Source organism: Astatotilapia calliptera, chromosome 18, assembly GCF_900246225.1.
Source record: "Astatotilapia calliptera chromosome 18, fAstCal1.2, whole genome shotgun sequence".
Classification (NCBI taxonomy): domain Eukaryota; kingdom Metazoa; phylum Chordata; class Actinopteri; order Cichliformes; family Cichlidae; genus Astatotilapia; species Astatotilapia calliptera.
Genome location: NC_039319.1, coordinates 26430749 through 26454911, shown reverse-complemented (window position 1 = coordinate 26454911; position 24163 = coordinate 26430749). Strand labels below are relative to the sequence as shown.

General features: G+C 38.9%; 2 protein-coding genes across 2 annotated transcripts in view; one reads left to right on the top strand and one right to left on the bottom strand.

The window, feature by feature from the left end:
* ptchd3b (patched domain containing 3b) overlaps nt 1–4521 on the bottom strand; it is a 5682-nt gene extending 1161 nt beyond the window's left edge. Inside the window, exons 1-4 of the mRNA XM_026150121.1 lie at nt 2834–4521; nt 2629–2750; nt 2392–2537; nt 1–380 (exon numbers count right to left, since the gene is read on the bottom strand). The exon at nt 1–380 is cut by the window's left edge and continues 1161 nt beyond it. Of these exons, the coding sequence (XP_026005906.1) occupies nt 1–380; nt 2392–2537; nt 2629–2750; nt 2834–3550 (1365 nt within the window). The 5' untranslated portion in view covers nt 3551–4521. The remainder of the gene's footprint in view (nt 381–2391; nt 2538–2628; nt 2751–2833) is intronic.
* Nucleotides 4522–9786: 5265 nt separating this feature from the next.
* Nucleotides 9787–22568, top strand: LOC113010899 (ras-related protein Rab-18-B). The gene is made up of 7 exons (XM_026150166.1): nt 9787–10010; nt 16834–16889; nt 16992–17053; nt 18010–18082; nt 18218–18336; nt 20407–20473; nt 21089–22568. The coding sequence occupies exons 1-7, from the start codon at nt 9943–9945 to the stop codon at nt 21259–21261; spliced, it is 618 nt and encodes a 205-aa protein (XP_026005951.1). The 5' UTR covers nt 9787–9942; the 3' UTR covers nt 21262–22568.
* The last annotated feature ends 1595 nt before the right edge of the window (nt 22569–24163 follow it).

Here is a 24163-nt window from a genome sequence, read left to right as displayed (position 1 = left end):
TTTGTTGTACCAACCCCCAGTACAGCACAACCAGAAGGCTTTTGATTTCCCTGGTGCATCACTTGGGACTTCGATGCAGGTGATCCAGTGCTTGTTCTCTGCTTCTCTCTGCCCATTTAAAGCCATGCATGCACCCAGGAAAGTCAGGCTGTAGAAGTAACAGAAGCAAAGACAAATTCCAGCATAGAGGCAGAAGGACTGGACTGAGCCAAAGGGTGTGATGCAGCCCAGGAAGAGAGCCAGCACATCGGTGAGGGTGGTAATGGTAATGGAGATGGCAGCATCTTTGTAGGTCTCACCCAGCCGTTTTGGCACGCTGTCCAGAACACGAGTCTGTTGCCAGCAGGAGATCATGATGAACATATCATCGATCCCAATACCTTTAGTGATAAAAGTCAGAGTGGGGAATATTTTTAAAATACAAAATAAGACTTCAGGCTTAGAGTATTGGTGTGTGTTTGTGTGAGTGTCTACAAGGCTAGGGTTAGGGGAGATAGAGAGCACTAATGACAGGGTTACCATCAGCTGTAATGGTAGTTTCTTAGAAAACATTGAAATCAATCAACTGTAAGTGTTATTTTAAGAATGCAGGTCTTGTTGACAATCGCTGCTGTGAAAATCTTGCTAAAGCTTTTTCTGGCATAACATTTTCTACAAACTGCTGCCTTAACTGAACACTTTGACCTGAATGTTTAACAGCAGAGGTGGGACCAAGTCATTGTTTTGCAAGTCTCAAGTAAGTCTCAAGTCTTTATCCTCAAGTCTCAAGTCAAGTCTCAAGTAATGTCAGGCAAGTCAGAGTCGAGTCTCAAGTCACTGGTGTAAAAGTCCGAGTCAAGTCACAAGTCTGAAACTTTGAATTTCAAGTCCTTTCGAGTCTTTAAAAAAAAACAAAAAACGAAAAGGCATGTTGCAGTTATATGCTAAATGTAAATATTAGACCATGTAATTTTAAAATCTGTGTTTTTCTCAACACATGACAAAATAGTGAACTTAGAAAATATACACAAATTGTGAAATTGCACCTCTTTAAAATGCAGCTCAATTAAACCTAGCTCCAAGAATAATTTTCACCGACAGTTCTGAGATAAGCTGCATGTTATTCTTGGATGCGGTTGTAGGACCAGCTTTAAAATCGCATGACAAAAATATCATACATATTAAAAAAAACTGCATCACCAACGTAGCCTGGACAACATTTGCTAGTTAGATGAAGTCAGCTATCTTAGCATATTTATATGCATATTTAAAATCATACGGTTCTTGGAGTGAGTGCACACACTCATGAAGTTTAGTAACTTCAGGTCACTGCAACAAGCCCAGGTACAGTTTACCGATGGATGGGTGCAGGACCTTGAAATGCACCGTGTAGAACGAAAGACCATCGTACGTATCATAAGTTTACCAGTCTCACAAATTGTCGTCATAAATATACATTCGTTAACCGTTTATTAATAGGACCTTTGAGCTCAAGGGTAATTAATTAGTAGTGGAAATAATTTCTGGTACGCGTTACAGAAATGTAGCAGTGACAATAATACTGTATGCTGTAATCGTACTGGGCAATTAGTGATACAAAACAACTGTTTTATCCTGTGAATAAAAGTATGTGTTTTTGTCAATGTACCATAATAACAGAAGCGAAACGCAATATTGTGTCAGGACAATTCACTATTTATGCACAATAAACAAAGGAGCATAGCGCGACAATTTCTGTTCAGCGCCAGACTTGCTTGTAACCTATATCACTAATTATGTTATGAAAATGACGTATTAAGTACTAAAAGACACTGACCTTCGTGTAAATCCTTGGAGCAGACTAACCTGTGAGCTGGAGGGTTCTGGGACGTTATATTTGATCTTTGAATGGCTGCAATCCAGGCCATCCGTCGCGTCTTTGTTACTTCGGAAACATGGCTCGAACAATTTCTCTTCAACGTCGTAATCCGATAACAACCGATCTCTTTACCCGTCGGCTTCCCGTGGCTGTCATGCGACCGGCTATTGCAGTTAATAATACAACAGCTTCTTGACATTTTTGTGTTTCTTTTTATCGCTGTGATTTCAATTGAAAGCCTGCGTGCGCTAGTACCTCTTGCCACGAGTTCCCAGAATCCTTTGCGGTTCTACCCGTGAATGACGTCACATTTTCAATCTCTATATAATATGCATGTTAAATTTTATATTTGGGGTAAAATATCAAGTCTTTTCAAGTAAACCGGTTCAAGTCCAATTCAAGTCCCAAGTCATTGGTGTAAAAGTCCAAGTCAAGTCACAAGTCTTAGAACATTTTTTCAAGTCAAGTCTAAAGTCATAAAATTAATGACTCGAGTCTGACTCGAGTCCAAGTCATGTGACTCGAGTCCACACCTCTGTTTAACAGAGCCTCACCTAGAATCATGAAGGGACAGGAGGCAGCTGTCATTACAAAAGGCTGGCCCACCAACAAGAGCAAACCAAAACCACTCACGACCGCTAGACTTGTAGAGAGAACGCCGCAGAACCCCACCCACACCTTCGTCCTCACATTATCCAACCTGAAAAAACAAACTCATATTTTATTTTATCTTTAAAGTAATTTGTCAAATATACATTCAATGACAGGCTTGGCTGTTATGTTTTTCTGACCTCCAGCAAGTTATGATGGAAAATGTGATGGCAATAGAGTAGGTGATGGAAAATAAAGAGATGACAGAATCTGGAGATTTCTCAAATTCCCACTGCATTGACATTGAGGTGGAGTATGATACCTAGAAGATTGGAAAAAGAATGAGCAGGAACAATCTCACCAAGTGGGAGGATAATAACTTAAACACAAAATGTGAGTTCTTACCTGGAGGGAAGGTGAGGAGCTATTTGACACCAAACTAATGAAGCTTTCCAACCAAAGGTCATTTTTTGTTTTGTTGCCCTCTTTTAAATAGTAATAGAGTTGTATAGCTTTAGCGCTTTCAACAACTGAAGTGTCTCCTTGAGTCACACCCCCCAGACTTGTATACAACGGCAAATTTGTGCTACCATTGTGATACCACGGGAATGTCAGTGTGACAGCTTTTATATTTTCGGCATTGTATTGAATGATATCTAGAATGATGTTTGAAATGCAGTTTTTCATCACCTTAGCACAGATGCCCTCATATTTAAATGATTCCTTGTCAAATTCTACCAACATGTTCTTGATTTTAGAGTCCAACGTGAGGATTTCTTCAAGCATTTTAACAGTCAGAATATTAGTCTCGCTTGTAGCTATGAGAGTGGCATAGTTTCCATCTGTGGTCTGCCGCAAACTTGAAAACATGGAATCATCTTCTGGAAACATTTCACTGAAGTACTTCCTCTCTGTCTTGGCCGGTCCATTAAAAGGTGTAAACTCCTCTTCAATATTGTTGGAGATTCTGTCCTGAGTAAAATAAAACCCGCTTCCCAGAGCTGCAGAGACAATAAGGGGGGCAATGAGGAACCACCAGGGATTGGATCCAACAGATTTACCCATCTTCTTAAAGAAGCTCTGAAGGGGCTTTTCTATGCAATCCATGCGACATCTGGCCATAGCTGCAAAACCTGGCTCCTTTGACAGGATGATAGAAGCTCAAAAATATGTTTTGTGGATATAAATCGGTTGCTCCTTTGTTTTCAGAAATGTTCAAACTATCGTCACAGGCTGCTGTCAGAAGCATTTACTGTGCCGCACATTCCTGTTTGGCTCCATGTTCTTTGTTGCAGTTTCTTTTCAGCAGATGTGGTTTGAGGAAAGGCTCACTCAGTGAGCTTGTTCAGGAAGAGTCGCTTTCATACGGTTCATTGGTTCTATCTCACTCTTTGCTAGAGTTTCTTGTTGCTTAATCCTGTTGTATCACAAAAAAAAATCATCTTTGGAATCTGTAAAAAAAGCAAAACACTTCAAAAAAAATAAAAATAAACGGAGAAGAGCAAATTTCAACTAAAAAGATTTCCCAGAGTGTGATTAAAAAGAAGATGCACTAACAGCAGACCAAAAAAACAGATGAGCTCTCCTGAGCGCTCAACACCACCACACCTCCTGAGCACTCATTTATATAGAGTGGGGAACTGCTGCCTCCTCCTTTTGGTTATACTATAACCATCTTGGCGTCATTTTTTTATTTCAATTTCATGACACTATTACAATCCATTTGTAACTTTCTGAATCCAATATTTCTAAATACATGCTTACAGCATTTCTTTTTAAGTGCTCAAAACCACACATAAGCTAAAAATGTTGGTAATAATATGTAGATCACAATGACCTCACTGAGTACTTGACGGTTTCCAGTATGTTAGTACAAAGTTCAGTGTGGTTATCAGTGCCAATGACAGGTTATGGACAATGAGGATATAAACGGATGGGAAAAAGACGCTCTTTCTCTTGTAATCTTATCAGTCAGATGACACACCTCATATAATTAACCCAGCAATGCAAATGCATCATACTCGATGCATGAGTTTTTCAGACTACTTTTAGTTTACCAGCACAGCTTAAAACAGTGTGATTTCTCTCCCCTCAAAACGCCTAAATAATTTGCACAAAAGCAAATATGATACAAATCCAAATTCATATATGTAAATTTATATTTAACACCTTTTTCATTTTCATTTTTCATTGGCCAGGTTCAAGAAACACCCTAGTTTTTTCTTTTTTCTTTTTAAAGACGAATTTTCTGACTATTTCACAGTTCAAGCATCACAGCGTTAACTGCGGCAAACGCAACCCGTTATTATTCCCCCACAACCCTCGGGCGATACCATGTCATGGTTCGGGTAACGTAAAGGTTACACAAAGGAGGGCCTTTTAGGATTGATGGAAGGAAGCCGATGCACAAAACAAAGACATGTTGTGCTCCATTATGTGACTCTTTATTTAGGCACTTGAAAGGTAACCCCACCTGAAGGCAGTCATTTCCTGTGGTTGTGGTTCCATGCACTAATTTCAGTTCAGCCTGAAGGGTAAACTGGCCCATAGCAGAGCAAGAACATGTGTGTAAATACTAGAACTAACAAAATCAAACATTTAACTGTTAAGATCGGGAGAAATCCCAACAAACAGGAACAAAGATGCATTATTAAAAGCTTTTATTAATAGCTTGTAACAGAAATTAGTTTCCAATCTTTATGTTTAACTCACTTGTATTTGACACTAAATGCATTTGCCTTGATCAGCTTTTCAAATCCTGGTAGCATTTAGTTGGTTTTAGGGGATGCTCATTTATGTAAGTCATGAATAACTTGCATAGTGTAAACATATATTTGCATTTTCTTATTATTTCTGACCAAACACCAATTAAATGAAGTAACGTAGGTGAAACTCACTCTAGAAAAACTAGATTATTGCTTCTTCTCTGCACCACCCCTGCAAAAAATCTTGAGAACCCCTCATTTCTTTATATTTTAATTCAAAGGAGTTTTAAAGTGCTCTTGAGCAATAGTTCACCGGGATTTCTGAAGGTCTTTCAAATTGTTTATTGTTTGTTAAACGATATAACACTGGTCTATGGATCATAAACCTTTAAACCTTTAAAGGTCATAAAAAAGCATAAAACTAACTTAAGTAAGCAATTTTAAATTGTTTGTCTAGGCACTTTGTTATAAGCTGCCTGTCACAAAAGCCATGGGAACATCCACAAAATGAAGATAGCACAATTATGACAGACATTAAATATTATTTTGAAAACTCATGCAAAGACACCAGATAGGACTTGAGAGATGCATCCCACACTGCTAATGAAACGGTGTGGAATAAGTTTGACAGAGAGCAGAAGAAAAGGCAGCCAATATCCAAAGAAGAGCTTTGAATGTCCTCCAAGAAGCCTGGGGAACTATTCGACTACTTAAAGAAATGACAAGAGAGCTGCTTCACAGAGTTCAGGCTGTGTTGAATAATAAAGATCAAGGTTATTGGAAACGTACAGACTCTGATTTTTCTTTATATTCTGTATTTCCTTTTTTTTTTAAATTATATTTTTATTGAAAGAAAAAAAAGGGACTTATTACAATAAAGTGCATTGACATTGTTTAGTCGAGAAAAAAAAAGGAAAGGAAAAAAAATAAAATTAACTCATTGGCTTGACAATGTGTTACATAATGCAGCATGTTTAACTTATTTACAAAAACTACATTAGGTACATATTATGAAGTTGAGGGTCAACCTAACATTGTACGATACATGGGAGATACACCAAAATACACCAATTCAGGGCTGGTCTTACCTAAATTCAGGGCGGATGGGGGACACAAAACTAATCCATTTATTCCATATTTTGTAAAATTTGTCTTTCCGAATTTTTAGAAGGAATGTCAATTTTTCCATTTTAAATATTTCGAAAACCACATTAAACCAATCCTCAAGTGTTGGCGGAGTTGGATTTAACCACTTTCTGGTTATAGATTTTTTGCTGGCCGCTAATAACACTTGTAAGAGTTTTGTGTCCCCTCCCCGGACCGAGTCAGCAACCAAGCCCAGGTACAAATTTACAAAATTGATGTCAAATTTTATCTTAAAAACCTCACACAAAGTCTTATGGATTCCCAGCCAGTAGTTTTTTAAGTTAGGGCAGTCCCAAAAGATATGATAATGATGTGCCTCTTCTGATCCACATCTTCTCCAGCATTCTGCTGTCCCATTTTTATATTTAGTCTGATGAGGAGTTTTAAAAAATCTAATAATGTTCTTCCAACAGTGGTCTCTCCAAGATAGAGAACTTGTTGAGTACCAATGAAAATTACAAATCCTCTCCCAGTTCTCGTTTGTTATACCCATCCCCGATTCCAATTCCCATTTAATCTTAACATTTTGAGTAGTATCCTTCCTTGCTTGAAGGAGCACATCATATAGTTTGGAGATTGCCTTTCTCAGGGAACTATCATATGCTAATTTAACTATCTTAAAAATTTCTGACTCGACCATATTCAGGTTTGAGATATTGCAGTGTTTATTAAAGTAATCCCTCATTTGAAGAAACCTGAAGAAATCTACTTGTCTTAAGCCGTTTCTTATTTGTAATGACTGGAAACTCTGTAGTGTCCCTTTATGTGTGAAGGAATGGAATGTTGTTAGTCCACTCTCTATCCAAGACTGAAATCTATTATCACTTTCATTTGGTTTAAAATCTGTGTCATAAGCACACCATCTAAATACTTTTAATATTCGTTCACTACCACATATTTCAGTCACTTTATTCCATATTTTTAAAGTGTGGCTAATCCATGGTCCTTTATTTTTTAAACGGTCTGCCAATTTTTTTATCCGCAATTGAGGCTTGTAGTTGGAATTTAGGGGTTGTATTGAATTCTATGGATTTCCACTTAGCTTTCAAACTCGGGTTACACCATTGCAGCAGGGGGATGACCTGAGATGCATAATAGTAGTATTGTAAGCATGGAAGCGTTGCCCCCCCCCCCCCCCCCCCCCCCCCCCCTTTTGCCTTGCTTAACTGTAAAGATCTAAATTTAATTCTTGGTTTTTTCCCATGCCAAATAAAGTGCGAAATCCATTTGTCCCATTCACCAAACTGTGTGTGACTTACTTCAACAGGCAAAGTTCTAAATAAATAGAGGAGTCTTGGGAGTACATTCATTTTCACTGCTGATATCCTTGAGTTTAAATTTAAGAAAGGCACCAAATTCCACCTATCTAAATCAAATTTTATGGCCTGTGACAAGGGACCATAATTTACTTGTGATAGATTAGAAATATTCTTAGTTAGAATTATTCCCAAGTATTTAAGTGTTTCAGCTTCCCAATTTATATTATAATTATCTCGTAAAGTGTTAGATGCTGTATAGTTTAGTGTCATTACCTGTGTTTTGTTTAGGTTTAATTTATAACCTGACAATTCCCCAAAAACAGATAGAGAGGACATCAACTCCTCAAATGATTCTTCGGGTTCCTTCAAAAAGACCAAGACATCATCTGCAAACATTGCAACTTTTTGTTCTTCCCCAGCAACTACAATACTTTTAATTTTGGTATTGTTTCTTATAAACTGACCAAGGGGCTCAATATAAAGTGCAAATAAAAGTGGTGAGACTGGACAACCCTGCCTGGTCCCTCTTTCTAGAGTAAATGATTCAGATAAATCTCCATTGACTTTCACGCGAGCCCTTGGTTTATCGTAAAGGGATTGTATTATTAAAATAAATTTATTGTGAAAACCAAAAGTCTTCAGTACCTTATAAAGAAAAAGCCATCTGACTGAATCAAAGGCTTTCTCAGCGTCCAGTCCCACCAACATTGCCTGGACCCCATCTCTGTTTATTTGTTCAATAACATGTAGGGAACGCCTTATGTTGTCCATTGTTTGCCTTTGTTGAATGAAACTGCAAGGATCCAGGTCTATTATGTCAGGTAAGATTTTTTCTAATCTTTGCTGTAAATAGTTTATAATCCAAATTTAATACACTAATGGGTCGATAACTGCTACATTCTGTCCTATCTTTACCCTCTTTGGGAATGGTGGAAATAACTGCTTCCTTCCATGAGGGGGGTAATTTACCCTTTTGCATGATCCAGTTGAATGTATTCAATAGAGTAGGAAGCAAGTCCTCTTCAAGGTTTTTATACCACTCTGCAGTGTACCCATCCGAACCCGGGGTCTTACCTACTTTTAATTTAGATATTGCCAGGTGAAGTTCTTTGGTTGTTATTGGTTGGAGTAAACTTTCGTTTTGGAGATTCGTTAAAATTGGTAGTTTTAATTTGTTCAAAAAATTATCAATTTTTATTTCATCCGTTGTTTGTGGTTGGGTATACAGTTCTTTATAGAACGACTCTAAGCTCTCTTGAATTTTCTCTAATTGATTTTCCATTATCCTTGTTTGAGGATTTTTTATTTTAAAAATTGTGTTTTCCAATCTCTGTTTACGCAGTTTATAGGCTAAGACTTTAGAGGATTTGCTTCCTATCTCATAATATTTCTGCTTTAAAAAAAATAATTTTCTTTTGAGTTTCTTGTGTATAAATTTCATCAATTTCGACCTGTATTTTTTTTATTTCTTTTTTTTTCTCAGAATTACTTTTGTATCCATCTTCCCGTTGTAGTTGTTTTAACTTTGCCTGAAGGTTGACAAATTTTTGAAGCTTTATCTTTTTCAGATGGGAGGTCATTGAAATTATTTTTCCTCTCATTACTGCCTTTAAGGAATCCCATAATATGATTTGCGACACTTCCCCGGTATCATTTAATTCAAGAAAATCCTTTATTTCTTCTCTTAACTTTTGTTTTAGTATGGGATCGTTTAATATGGTTGAATTCAGTTTCCACAGCACCTTCCTTGCTTTCTTCTCTAAACTCAAAGACAGTGAAATAGAGCTATGATCTGAAAGATCTATCGTTTTAATTTGACATCCCTTTACTCTAGTACAGTCATTACTGAACATAAAGAAATAGTCTATTCTAGAGTATAGGTCCTATGGGGGCAGGAGTAGTGGGTATAGTCCCTGCTTTTAGGATGTAACTCTCTCCAAACATCAATTATCCCCAATTCCTCCATATATATATATATATATATATATATATATATATATATATATATATATATATATATTCTGTATTTCCATGTATGCTTGCATATTTCAATAAACTGCTGCAACATTTTCATAGCATAATACAAGGAAATTAGAACCTTTATCAGGAGAGCTAATATATTTTATACAAGTTCTTTGCCACTTTAAATAATTGTTAGAGAATCTTCATACTTAAAAACTAAATAATTTAGTATCAACATAATAATAATATTTTTTTGTGTTTCATTTTCAAATCTCGCGAACACCGGTGACGTCGCGCGTCGCACTTTGGCCGGAAGTTGCGTGAGCAGTAGGCTATCATCGGAACTGATAGCCGCCTGCTATCCTAAAACACAGTAAAAAAATATCTGTAAAATCGTTTTTAGTTAATTCAGAGTCAAAGGTAAACTAACTCCAAGACAAATATGGACGACGATGTGTTGACGACTCTGAAGCTGTTGATAATTGGTGAAAGTGGCGTCGGAAAGTCCAGGTTTGTCTGTGTTTTAGCGAGCTTAGCAGCTAGCCTGTTGTGAATGTTGACATTGTTGTGTAAGTTTCTTTCTCGCTGCCCAGTGTTCCAGCTTAACTGGTTTTCATGGTGTCTGTTGATGCCAACATTTCAGCCTGTATTCACAAACTTCAGATGTTCCTGGTAACAGATTAGACACATTTCTGAACATTTTAGAAGTAGATTTGAAGTTTAAAAAAAGACATATGCTCGGGGGTTGCAGTGAGATTTGGCAGGTTAGGGGAAAACTACAAATATCTTACATAATAATGTCTACTCTGAGCTTCAGAAGGCTTTCTTTGTGTACAGCCTGGGATCAGCTGACCTGTCCTATTGCAGGTTTGGATTTTTTTGTTTAGTTTTTTCCCTTTGTGAATTTAACCAACTGTATTCTACAATATAAAGGCCCACGTTACAGGAGCCTTGTCTGCTTCCAGCCTCTAGCCAGTATAAATGCGGAATTTGCAAGTGTTGATCAGCTCAAATCCAAAGTGATATCTCCTTTGAGAACCAAACCCTATTATACAGCAGCTGCATTGAAATGCAAATGAGCACTCCATTTTTTGAGTGTTATTTCAATTAATTTCAATTAAAAAAAACAAACAATTCAAGTACATAATATTAAGTTAAATCAGATTTTTTTAAATCACCTGACTATGCACACAAGTAAGGTTTTACAAGATTTTCACCAGGAGGCCATACTTTCAACACTCTCAGGAACTAACAGTTCAATTACGTGTTTCTCTCTGATGATATCTGTGTTTTTACTCGGGAGCTAACCTAGCACAGTCTGCCCTGCACCAGTCCAGCACCCATTACTGTAAACAGCACCACAGCACTGCACATAGCCCCAGTTTAGCCAGCACCTACTGGTCAGTATAAACTCTAAATTGCCCAGAATTATAATCTTATGATTATGAATTTGCTTCTAAAAACATGTCAGAGTATTTAATGTATTCAGATGTATCCAAATAAGTTCAACAGCACATCATGTATAGATCCATGATTTGATAAAAAAAAAAAAAAAAAACTCAAACAAAACAATTAAACTTCTTGGAAAATGCATCCACTGTGTCATTAGCTTGCAGCTAGCAGTAGGGGTGGGCAACAATGAAATCTCTGACGACATAGATTCCAAAGAAATTCTGAACGTTTTATTGATGGTTGTAAAGTAAATGGAAGGCCATCTTTTTCCAACAAACCGCTGTCACTGATAAGCAGTAGCAAATGTAAGCACAAAACTAGGGCTGGGCAGTGTTTGCCTTTATAGCTCTTCAGGAGCTGCACAATATGGTCACATATTAAAAGAAAAAAATGTTTTCTACCAGAGATGACTTGGGTGTCTTGGGTCAGGCTTTTTAACCAGTTGCTGAATAATCAATTCTCCAGAAAATAGCGTCACCATTCCCAAAGGACCCACCAACCTCTCTGCCCGAACAGTAGGATTAAATAATAAATAAATATTAAATAATATAGATTTTTAAATGCGACTTTATTCCTTAATGTTTTTTCTCCTGTTAGCAGCAAACAATTTTACAACAGCTTTATTATTTTATAAACAATAGCAAGACACTGACTCGGTACTCGCTGACCTCATATCAAATTTTGAATTCTGTTTTTGTATTTAAGCTTTACTCTCAAACCATAAACAGCACTTAGTCTGCAGCTGAAAGAATACAAACTAAAACTGTTGGGAGCAGGTTATGTTCAAAATCATCTGGAAGCGCCATGTTTTCACAGTTTTTTATTCACGGCAGTCTCTGCTGGGGGAATCTATCTTATATGTGCAAGTTGTTCAGAATCAGAATACTTTAATAAACCCTAAGAAAATGATGTAAGCCATTGTTAAGCCATATCTTAGTAAAATCAAAATTGCAAAATGCAAACTGTGCGTCGCATTGTTAGGGAACTGTCCGTGTTTTAATTTGGTGATTTAGAAATGTTGTTCTACATAATTCTAATCTGCTGATTAGTCTGTTTCACACTGCTGGAAACACAGAACACACACTGAGAATACCTGTTCAGTCAATAAAATTAATTTCTCTTTGGTCTGCGACAAGCGGAAGCAATTTCCACGTTTCCTTTGTTATGGTGTGGGACTTTAAACCTTAATATTTAAATAGATTTTTACCACATTTTTACCACGGTCTGATAGCGACAGGCCGTGGTAAATATGCAGTGCTGGTCCTGTTGGACATGACTGCTGCATTTGACACAGTGGATCACGATTTGCTGATCTCCCGCTTACAGCACTGTGTGGGAATTTTTGGTTCGGCACTTGTGTGGTTTAAGTCCTATCTTTCAAATAGGACCTTTTGTGTTAAGTTGGGATCCGCTTCATCCTCTGTGGCTCCTCTGCTTTGGGGTGTGCCTCAGGGATCTATTCTTGGGCCATTATTGTTTTCACTGTACCTTTTGCCTCTTGGTGCGATTTTCCGAAAACATAAAGTGTCATTCCATCTATATGCAGATGACTGCCAGCTTTATTTACCTTTTAGTCATTCTGATAGTCTCCCAAGTCGACCTCTGCTTGACTGCCTTAGCGATGTTAAAGCATGGATTGCAAAAAACCTTTTAAATTTTAATGATCGGAAGACAGAAGCGATCTTATTTGGCCCAAATCGTTTTTTCTCACGCTCCAGATGTTGATCTTGGAGCTTTGACTTCCCAACTAAAGAATTCGATCACAAATCTCGGAGTAAAAATTGATTCTGCACTTACCTTTGATGACCACGTAAACGGGGTGGTAAAATCAGCATCCTATCACCTCAGACGTTTAACGAAGGTTAAGCCCTTTCAGTGTTATTCATGCCTTTATTACTTCATGTTTAGATTATTGCAATTCTCTTTTAATAGGGGTTGGGCAGGGCACTTTGTCACGCTTGCAACTAGTGCAAAATACTGCGGCACGATTTTTAACTGGCAGAGGGAAATTTGACCACATCACTCCGATTTTGGCCTCTCTACACCGGCTTCCAATTGAATTTAGGATCCGTTTTAAAGTCCTTTTATTGGTTTTTAAATCTCTAAATGGTCTGGCACCTGTTTATTTGTCTGAAAATAAAGTGCCTTAACCTTATTATGCGCAAAGCAATGCCAGACTGTTACCTCCTATTAAGTATGAAGCTGCCAGTGCTAAAATGCAATGATTGCTAGTTAACATGGGCTCAATGAGCAGCAGGTGTTAATCAGCTGACAGTGTGAACGAGACAGAGCTGCAGACTAACAGGAGAGATGAGGAAAGTGCACAAGTTCTATTAGTAAACGGTTGTTTGAACAGGCTGTGAATGACGCAGGGCTGATGATACTCTGGGCACAAAAGGTGTTATGTCTGTCAGGTAAACATGCGTAGGCCAGTGTGCACTAAAATACCATTACAGTTGCACAGAAGCTTCTCTTCAAAACACAACGAGAAACTGCAGGTGGCCTTAACCTACCACTGCACCCCTGGCAGAGCGAGAGGCTTGTCTGTCAATTAGATCATGAAGTACAAAGTACTCATGTTTGGGGGGAAAAGTAGTTAAAATTCTGGTGCCTTTACAATCTTTTGGCATGTGCCCACTTGTCCTTTAAATCATTTTCTAACAATTTTAAGTCAGTTAAGTTACTGTTAAAATCCATGTTTTCATTTTTGTTTTTGTAATGTTACCTTTAGATCAGGGGTCGGCAACCCTAGGCACGTGAAGGGTTAACTGATGGCACGACCATAGCTGGACTGGCCATCGGGCATACCGGGCATTTGCTCAGTGGGCCGATGGTGATTTTTTGTTTTTATGGGCCGATGATTTTATTTATTTCTTTATTTGTAACGGTATAAGCAATGAAAGGTGGTGGACTGGCCAGATGCTGGCCGGTGCGTAAAAATAACTCAGTTGTTTGGTGGCTATGGCGGAGCTTCCACAGATTCAGTAACATTAGCAAGTGGTGGAGGCCAGCAGGTGGATGAAGGAAAGGGGAGGCAGGAGGAGGAGAGACCCGAGGCGGCCACCGGTCAGGTGTCAGGTGAACTGAACTTCAGGTGAGAAGTTATGACCTGCAGTCTATCTGGGTCAGATATGAACCAAGTTTAGGTGGAGTTTATTTTCGTTGTGCTGACTTTTTACAGTCAGTTACAATAACTCGTACTGTGCACTAGCTAGCATGACAGAGTTTCTATACAGCTGGGTGGATGCTATGATGTTACTGATAGTGAACTTTATTTTATTCATAAGGTTAGTAGAGTTGCCAACCATCCCGTATTCAGAGAAAATATTATGTGTTTCATATTGAGCTGAAAAGGAACACAGTTTGTCCTGGACTTTAGCTAGAATGAAAAAGACACAAAGCTGGAGTTACTCTGTGTCTTTGCTGCACAGCTGCCTCTTCTTCTCTCATTCTCTCCCCTCCCTCTCCTGTTGCTACTTCAATCATGCAACTGATCAATGATCAGCTGATCGGCTTTTCTCTCTTGTTTCTTTACGCCAGAAAGAGGAAACCGGCAGATGTGGCGCTAAACAACAGCAGCACGTTTAAGCTTGATCAGCTGTTGTTAGAATTTATTTAATATTACCTTCTAGTATCAGCTGATGTTTGCTGGAGCCACAGCTGTAAAAGCTGCTGGTCATGATATCGGTTTGGATACATGAGGGAAACATGAAGATGAAACCAGGAGATGTCCTTACTGAATCATCAGAGCTGAACAGGTGATGGAGAAACAGGTTTACCTTTTAGGTGACATGAATGAGTTGAAGGGAAGTTATGAACTGTTTCTGAGAGACAAATAACACCAGGATCCTTTTTTACGTAGCTGACAGCTGGTAACTGTGCAGGGGCGGATCTAGCAAAGTTTTGCCAGGGGGCCAGGTAGGGCATTAGCAGGGAAGGGGGGCACAAAGAAATACTTTTCTTTCTTATTCGCATTTAAAATGTCTAGCTTTTAATAAATAATTATCTGAATCTTAAACCAAAGTTTTTATCTGATGTAAAATGTATAGAAATCATACATATACCAACAAGATTGTACATCACTGTCACAACAGCATCTGTTTTCATTCAAAGGCTTTATGGCTTTTCCTGTAATACCTGGTGGGCCGGTCTCTAGTCAAAATGCCCGAGCCGATTTTTTTTTGTCCAGCCCTGGGCACGACACGCAGAGAATTAATCTGAGAAGGTGCAATAAAAAATAAATGGCTGCGCCAGCGCTGCACATTGCAAATTAGCTCGCATAGACACATTAGTTGTGCCGCTTCTTAATGACGGTATCTTAGCTAACAACCCCAACTACCAGATTCAACTTGTAATTGGCTAAAAATAACTTAGCCTACCGGTGAGAGGGACGTTGTTAAGCTTTCCACATTCCGACACTTCAAAAGCTTCAGGAGCTTTTTGCTCAGCGCAGCATCAGCACCACGGAAATACACGGATACATCCGTAGACTCGAGACAGAATTCACAATGCGTTTTTGGGACTTTCAGGTGTATGGACCAATGTTTTATTTTCTGATCAAACCAGAAAGCTTCAATGAGCAGCTGGGTTTGTCTTGCATTAACTGGCTGAGTTAATGCCAGTTAATGCAACATCGAAGCAGCTGGAATCCACAGCTGTGTGTGTTCATGCAGCTTGCATTATCACCTGCTGGACATCATCCTGACAAGTTTAACTGTCTTCAGAACATTGCAGAGGCCTTATTGACAGTATTTGGCTCTGCATATCTGTGTGAGCAGATTTTCTCTCACATTAAGAGTGTCCTCAGGTAGCCGTCTGAATATTGGACACTCGGAGACCTGTGTCTTGTTATGGATAAAAAAGTGTCTTTTTTTGTTTCAAAATAGCTGATAACTATTCGCCGATAGCTGCCAACATCTGCAAACAAATATAATCCTATAAAGTGGTTCTATATAGTGTGTAATTGTTAATATAGAGTGTTATTAAATTTATTGCTAATGCAATCATATGGCGCATTGACTTCTGAGATGGCACTCATCATCAGAAAGGTTGCCTACCCCTGCTTTAGATCGTACTTTGATCTCAGATTACTGCCTGAAATTTACAGCACTTATTTACAACTTAATTGAAACAAATTAGTCTTTGAAAAAGCTTACATACTTCCTTAAAAATGTTTGAGCTATTTCCATCCTGACTGATTCCCTGCTCCCTCTTTGTAAATCACCTCGTATCACTTTGATCAGATAAGTTGACCTGTTGAAAATGGCGACTCTGGATGCAAATTCTTGAACACAGAGACTGAAAAATATAATGAAATCTCGCCAGTTAACATTGAAACCACTTAAGTGTTTTTGGTCTTTTTCTAACCGTTTGCTTGAAGTATTTGCTGCTAACAACCCTGTAGTATTGCTAATCTTAAGGGCCTTCCTTTACACACAGACGTAGAAAATTTGTTTGAATGTTTCGTGAGTTACACATATTCTTAATGCAGATGCTCACACTGTCCATTTGATTTGATAGGATTAATTTTTTTTTGCTGCAAATAAAAAAAATCTTATCAATCAGACCGCTGCATTTGGCAACGAGTACGTCTTACTTCAAAACATGTACCGGTACTTAATTTGGAATTTTGTGTTGCAGGTTTAAATTTTTTGTTTTTTGCACCTTGCCCTGTGTCTAAAGGCCTTTACTCCTGCAGTTTTAAAGCTTTCCAATATTTTTTTTTGCTGAAAGGTGTCAAGCGCTGTTAGCATTTTCAAGACCATAAAGTTATTGCGATCCTGTGGCCCTGCTCGAGGGAAACCTGTTCAAAGCTACGGCTAGCTCACAATAGCCTGTTGTACTGGATGAACTGCTCATTTCCATTTTATCTTTATTACAGTCTGCTCCTGAGGTTCACAGAGGATACTTTTGATCCAGAGCAGTCTGCCACAATAGGTTTTACACACTCACACACGCACACACATATATGAAAACTACTATTGATTTTAAACTTATAACTTAAAGATTTTTTCTTTTTTGTCTCTTATAAATGATCAGGTGTGGACTTCAAAGTAAAAACACTTGCAATCGATGGAAATAAAGCTAAGCTCGCCATATGGGTAAGACAGAAGTTTTTATTCCTGTTGTCTACATTTCATGTTTGGGGGGGGGAACACGATGAAGTAAAACGTTTCTCCACAAGATGGTGACATGGTACAGCCAAAATTGAAGGACGTAGGTGGTATTCCCAGTATCCAGTAAAACCATGCTATGCACAATGAATCCATAACCTAAGCCCCATACAGAGAAGTGCTTGAAATTTCTTTCTAAAAAGTTATTATTATTGATATTATTATTTTATCTGGTCTCAATAAGAACATGTGTGGGAGGTTTATAAAAATTGGAAAAACCTAATGGCCTCTGTTTTTATGTGATGAGGGGAAAAGTAAGGTTTATATTGCATCTGTTGTTAAAAATAATGCAGTGTTCTTGGAAAGCGTTGTCCCGGGCATTCACATAGACGTTACTGTAACACAAAACACCTAGGGTACCATTGTCCCATTCCCTGTATGACTCCAACTCTTTCTCCCAATGGCAGCAACACATCAGGCCATGCCACAAAAGGGAAAAAAGACACAGAAAAAAAGATCAGAACCAGCTCTGAGACTTGGTCTCCAAACTATTCACATCCCAATCAGATTGAGCATCTGCCAGAATCCATATGGACCCTGTCCTGCAATCACTGGGACCTAAAGGCTTTGTTGTCAACCTTCACAACTAGAAGACACACACGGGGTCAAAGGTGGAATGGCAGCAGATCAGGGATTTAAAGAGTATTAGACAGGTGTATTGTGGTCCATCACTTTATATTAATAGTGTTGTTTTCCAGTCAAACTTGATAGAAAAAAAAAAAGATTAATTGTTCCTGAGGCAACAGCAAGCTCACATTGTGACTGTCCGAGTGGAACTTATCAGAAACACATGGTCTGTGAGGTCGGATGCTGGGAATTGGCTGCTGTGCCGCTGGCCTTAAAAGTTTGGTATCAGAAATCTTTTGCCGCTTTTATTTTCGTAGGACACAGCTGGACAGGAACGGTTTCGCACTCTGACACCCAGCTATTACCGCGGCGCACAGGGAGTCATACTTGGTAATTACCTGTACTGCAACATAAATCAAGATCAAAACAGACCGATACTGGCAGTTGCATTTCTGTCAGTGCTGTTATAGTAATGTAATGATTTTCTCCAGCTCCTTCTTACTCGTCACGTCTTTCTTTTTTCAGTGTATGATGTCACAAAGCGTGACACGTTTACGAAGCTCGAAAACTGGCTGAACGAACTGGAGACCTACACAACACGCAACGACATAGTGAAAATGCTGGTTGGGAACAAAATTGATAAAGTGAGTCACTTTTACAAATCCTTTTACATTGCGCTCTGGTTTTATGAATCCAGTTCATCCTATATTGTTTAACCCTTTAGAGCCGATCGGAGCGGGAACGCTCTGTTATGCGTAACTATTTTTAAATCCCAGTAGCACTGCAATCACGTAAGCTAGCGCAAAAATTTTTTTTGCATATGAAACCGGAGGAGTTGTACTTACATCTGATGCCATCAGCTTGTCCTAGGTCACGGTTTCCTTCCACATAAAGCTTTGCAAAAACTGCATAAAAAGCGCTTGCAGGAACAAAAACATAATATTCCAGAAACACGCTTTACCGATCCGATCAGCTGTTCAAAACACTTCCTACGTTGGAATAGACGTCAGCGCGAACTTTTGCATTTCCGCCATTACCTGCCCGAAACCGGAAGTGACGTCATTTTCGCGGAAATGTAGTCTTTTTTGCGATCAGGGCCTCAGGGCCTATACTGCTCTTTTTAAAAGTTATCTTTGACTTTATGACTTTCTGTGTCGTTTCTGGGATGCTTAGGACTCATATTGCACTGCTTGAAATAGTTTATTTTGATGCATATGCTGCTTTTTTGCAAATTTGCAGTATAATATTTATTTTCGTTTTTCCTGCAGTGTATAAAAATTGGTGTATTTCAAAAATAAAACTATGAAGACACTCAAAATTAATTTTCTGTGGTGGGAAACTATTTTGTGCAACTTTTTTGTATTTACAGTTTTGAGGGATAAGCCTCTTAAATTTCTCTAACTACAAATATATGTTAAAAAATCAAAAACGATTTTCAATTTTTTGTAGTTTATTGCACTTTTTTGCAATTTATGTAATTACTATGCACTTAATGAATACATATGATTAAAATCTGGGCTATAATGGTTGTATTGATGTATAGCAACTTGAAATGTCTTAAAGGGTTAATAGTGCATTTTGTCTGTGAAGGTTCTCAGTCATCCAGGTCATCATAGTCTAAGGAGCTGGGAAAGAAAAGCGTCTGGACTTTTTAAAGTTTCCTCGAAGACGTTTCACCTCTCGTCTGAAAACCTTTTTCAGTTCTAAGAGCAGATGGTGGAGATTTCCCACGACATCCCAGTGTTCTTCAGACCCAGCCACACACTCAGACAAAAACTGGTTCATCCCAAACACAAAACTTCCAAACACATACTTAACAACGTAATATATGCTGCACAGAACAGCGAGGAATGCTCAAACCTTTACATTGGAGAAACCAAACAGCCACTTCATGAACGCATGGCAAAACATAGAAGAGCCACCTCGATGGGACAAGACTCAGCTGTCAATCTCCATCTAAAAGACAAATGTCACTCTTTCGAGGATGCCAATGTTCACATATTGGACAGAGAAGACATATTGTTTGAAAGTGTGAAAGAAGCCATCTATGTCCACTGTGAACGACCATCTTTGAACAAAGGGTGGTGGCTTACGGCACCAACTGTCTGCCATCTATAATCCAGTTTGGAGATCCCTTCCCAGACACCTTAACGCCCCCTCACATCCTGGCCTTCTGACCTCAGTAAGGCTACGTCCACACTAATGCGTTGTCGTTTGAAAACGCATCGTTTTCTCTCCGTTTCGGCCTCCCGTCCACACTGAGACAACGTTTTCGCTGATGGAAAACGCAGCGTTTTGAAAACGCTCTCAAAAACGCATACATTTCAAAACAGAGCTTTCGCGGATCAGTGTGGACAGCAAAAACGCAGACTTTTGAAAACGATGATGCATGTTAGTCATATGATGCAGTCATGTGACCACTTCACATAAGATAGCGGAGGGCATTATACCTCTTGGAGACACTCCCATAGGGCTTAAAATCTGGGACTCTTCACCAATTACCCCTTAGAACTGAAGAAGCTTCTCGGATGAGAGGTGAAACGTCTTCAAGGAAACTTAAAGAAGTCCAGACGCTTTTCTTTCCGAGCTCCTTAGAATAGTGCATTTTAATGAGTGTTGCTTGTCTTGTGTTGTACTTTTATGATGCGTACACAATTCTCCCTCACCATTCGGGCAAATGACAAATGTTTATTTATTTATTTTTTAATATTCAGGACGACCGCGAAGTGGACAGAAACGAGGGGCTGAAGTTTGCTCGGAAACACTCTATGCTTTTTATCGGTGAGTTTCTGTGTTCGAGTAACGTCAGGCGTGGCCGGTCATGCTCGTTTAAAGTAAGAGAGGCATAAAATGTAACTTAAAGCTATTAGAATTTACCGTAGTGCTGCTTAAAAGTCAGGACTGTTAGTGCACAGCTGGAACAAGCCAAGACATCATTGAGTTAGTCATGCGTGTAGTTCAGATGAGATGAGCTGTGCTGTTTATACTGCTCGCGCATTTCTGAGTCTCTGCTGTTGAGAGACGCGGTCACTCAGACGAGCTGCATTATGATTAAAATCTAGCCAGCTTTCATTTATCAAATCCATGTCCGCACGTGTTCCTGATTCTCCTCTCCAATCTGGCCCTCTCTGGTAAATTAGGTTAAGGTTTGTGCAGAGTTTCCATTTTAGAACGGCCAATAAGGGGTTTTGAAAAGGGCAGGGCAAGAAGAATCTGAAGCTTTCATCTGCAGCAAGGATGTCTTCATCCTGATGGATGACTTCTGCTTTTATGAAGTCATTTTATACTTTATTAGTCATGTTTGTCAGCTGACTGATATGTTTAGTTTTGGTAGCATGCTGGAAAATGCTCACATTTACTTTATTTACTGATCTCTTAAATTCTTCCCTTACACAGAGGCCAGTGCAAAGACCAAAGATGGCGTCCAATGTGCCTTTGAGGAGTTGGTAGAAAAGATCCTCCAGACTCCGGGGCTCTGGGAGAGCGAAAACCAGGGTCAGAAAGTTCGGCTGGGAGACCAGGAGCATGCCAGGCCTGGGGCGTGCGGAGGATACTGTTCCATACCCTGAAATGAAAAAGCACAGACGTGAGAGGACTGACTAGTGACGGGAAACGGAGAGTGAGCGAGAGGTGGAAGTGGATGAGCACCTTTTTATTTGTCGGGAGTACGTCAGTCGGTCGAACAGACACTGCTGTTTGCACACTTCCTTTTCCATCACTTATATATCACTACTTCCTGTTTAAAAGAATCACGCAGAAAAAGAGCCTCGTGTTTGAGGTGGGTGTTTTAAATTAACCACGTGGAGTATGAGTCTGTCATCCGAGTATGTATGGTTTGAATTTATCTTGGTGGCTCAGCTGTACATTAAGACTTCAGGTTACACAGTTCTTTCAGCGTGGACCGATTTTGTGGTTAGAATAGACAGCCTGTCAGATTTTAATCTAATAAATTAATTGAAGTCTCCTTCATCTCTAAACAAATCTCACCTTCTATGTAGCTGCAAAGTACAAAATCTTCTGCCATACATATATTAGGAAGCTTTATTAAACGCATACTATAGCATTGGATTGAGGATTAGGGTGGGAAACATCCAGGCTAATGCAGGTTTTCATTTCAGTGCACATGAGAACACTGTGAATTCTCAAAAATCTAACCTTTTCCAATGACACCCCAACCACCACCCAGTTACTGACATCAGTTTGTCTTTTCTGTTCACTCGTGTGTTGTCTGTTTGTCTATTATGTCGATTCTCTGCTTCAGACTATTTAGATGCCTTCAAACTAATTGATTTCCTGTGTTTATTCCTTTTGGCGTGAAAATGTGCAAGAAAAGTGATCAACTTTGTCTTGCAGGATTTCCTGTAACCGAACCCATCTCTGTCTTTGCATGCGTGATCTGGACGGTAACTTCTAGAGCTACAAGTGTAAAGTTTACAGTACCACGAGCTCTTGCAATAAAATGTACCTTTTTATGCACTTGAGCTCATAGATTGTTTTTTAATACTAAACTTTGACCTTGTGATCTTGTTTTCGCATTTATTTTGAAGGATTCATTTAGTGTTGTCCAAGTTTATTGAAGGTATTTCATACTTAACATAGCTGTGTTCTTTCCCATCTTCAGTATATTATGAACTTGATGTGTTTTTGCTATTTGTTTCTGTTTTCTCGATAAAATATTATGTTGAACTCTTCGCCCTGCTACACCCTTTCTCTCTCCCCCCGCTCCCCCATTGCTTTTGCTGTGCATCTGTTTCAATCATATAAAGTAATATGTTAAATCGATATCTGCCTTAATATCGAGATGCATTTGCTAGAGTTATGGTCAATTAACGTTTGAATTGTTTCAAACTGAAATAAATGACAAACCTCAAGATGCCGTCACTCGTGTCTGTTGTTTAATGGCCCTGTGGGATCTGCCTTTTAGTTTCCGTGTTGTGTAGAAGCCCACCTAATCAAAAGCAGGTTTACAGTGGAAACTTCAAGTGAGGCGCTCTTTCCATAATACTTTGTTGATGACTAGCCTCCTGCACATGTAAGACTGAAAACATTCCTTGCAAAAAAAAAAAAAAAAAAAAAAACAGACCAAAACTGGGACGTGTGGAAAAATCCAGTTAATCATGTTGTTTAAAAAAAAAAAGTTCCAGTATGTGATTACAAGCTTGATGTCAGGATGTCCCCAGATGCAACAGGACGAGACCTTCTTCTGAAGCCTGAAGGGTACTTGGTATTTCCATTATTTATTTTCTGCAGCTGATCGTGTGTGGAGGAAATAGAATTCCTGAAATGTCATTCAATATAAAATAAATTAAAAACATTTGTGAATGTTTCATTGTGATCTTTGCTGTTCCAGGAAAATGAAAAGGTTGATTTTTAAAACAGAGAGCACATCTATTGAGAGCAGCTTACGTTATTATTCCATGACACCACAGTGGCAATTCCATTTGAAACTTAACAAAAACCTTACATTCGAGCTGCTTGGGTGGGGTCTCTGTGTACATTGCTACTACAACATTACTATCTCTCTGTAAATGGTTATGGGGATTTGTTAGCTATAGAGTTATATACAAATTTGTTGATGGGAAGTGGTGCTATATAAATAATCTCAAAGGGCTTCATATTGTAAGGTAAAGAACCAACAGTAATATAAGCCCAACAATCACGCAAACCTCCTATAAGCAAGCACTTGGCGAAAGTGGGAAGGAAAAACTCCCTTTTAACAGGAAGAAACCTCCAGCTGAATGTGGCCCAGGCAGGGGCACCTATCCATCACAAATGTTGGCAGTGAGGGGAAAGAGAAGAAAACACAGAGACACACTGGGTGATGTGTTTCTGGTAACTTGTTCAGTGTCTGTTCTTTTAGCACAAACTAGCATCTTTAGGAAATCATACATGATCAGCTCTTTGGATGCTAAGCTCTTCCTTGTTCACTAAATAGCTGCTATCCATGTCTAGTGTGTGGCCAGTACTCTTCAAGAACATCTACTTATGGTTTGGCTAAAACACTGAAGACATGCATCATAAGGTCAAAAACAATGAGTTAAGTGAGTTCAAAGAGCTCCAAATGCTGTGGTTTCATCACTGTGAAAACACGCATTCACATCAGACAATGGAACCATTGTTTTTAAAAAAGTATTAATATGGCAGCTCCAATATGTCTGTGAAGGTTCTCAGTCATCCAGGTCATCGTAGTCAAAGGAGCTTGCAAAGAAAAGCATCTGGACTTCTTTAAGTTGCTTATTATCTTGCTTATTCGCATGATAAGGTGGGGCCAGGTTTCACAATGAACTCACCCGAAACTCTGGCTGATTGGGACCCACACCCAGTTTCACACCTTGGCTCAGGGGATTAGAGGATCATCAGGGGGTCCTTTTGTCCCTCTGTGGGGGGATACTCCCACTAGGTTTATATCTGGGACTCTCCACCATTTGACCTTAGAACTGAAGAAGCTTCTCGGATGAGAGGTGAAACGTC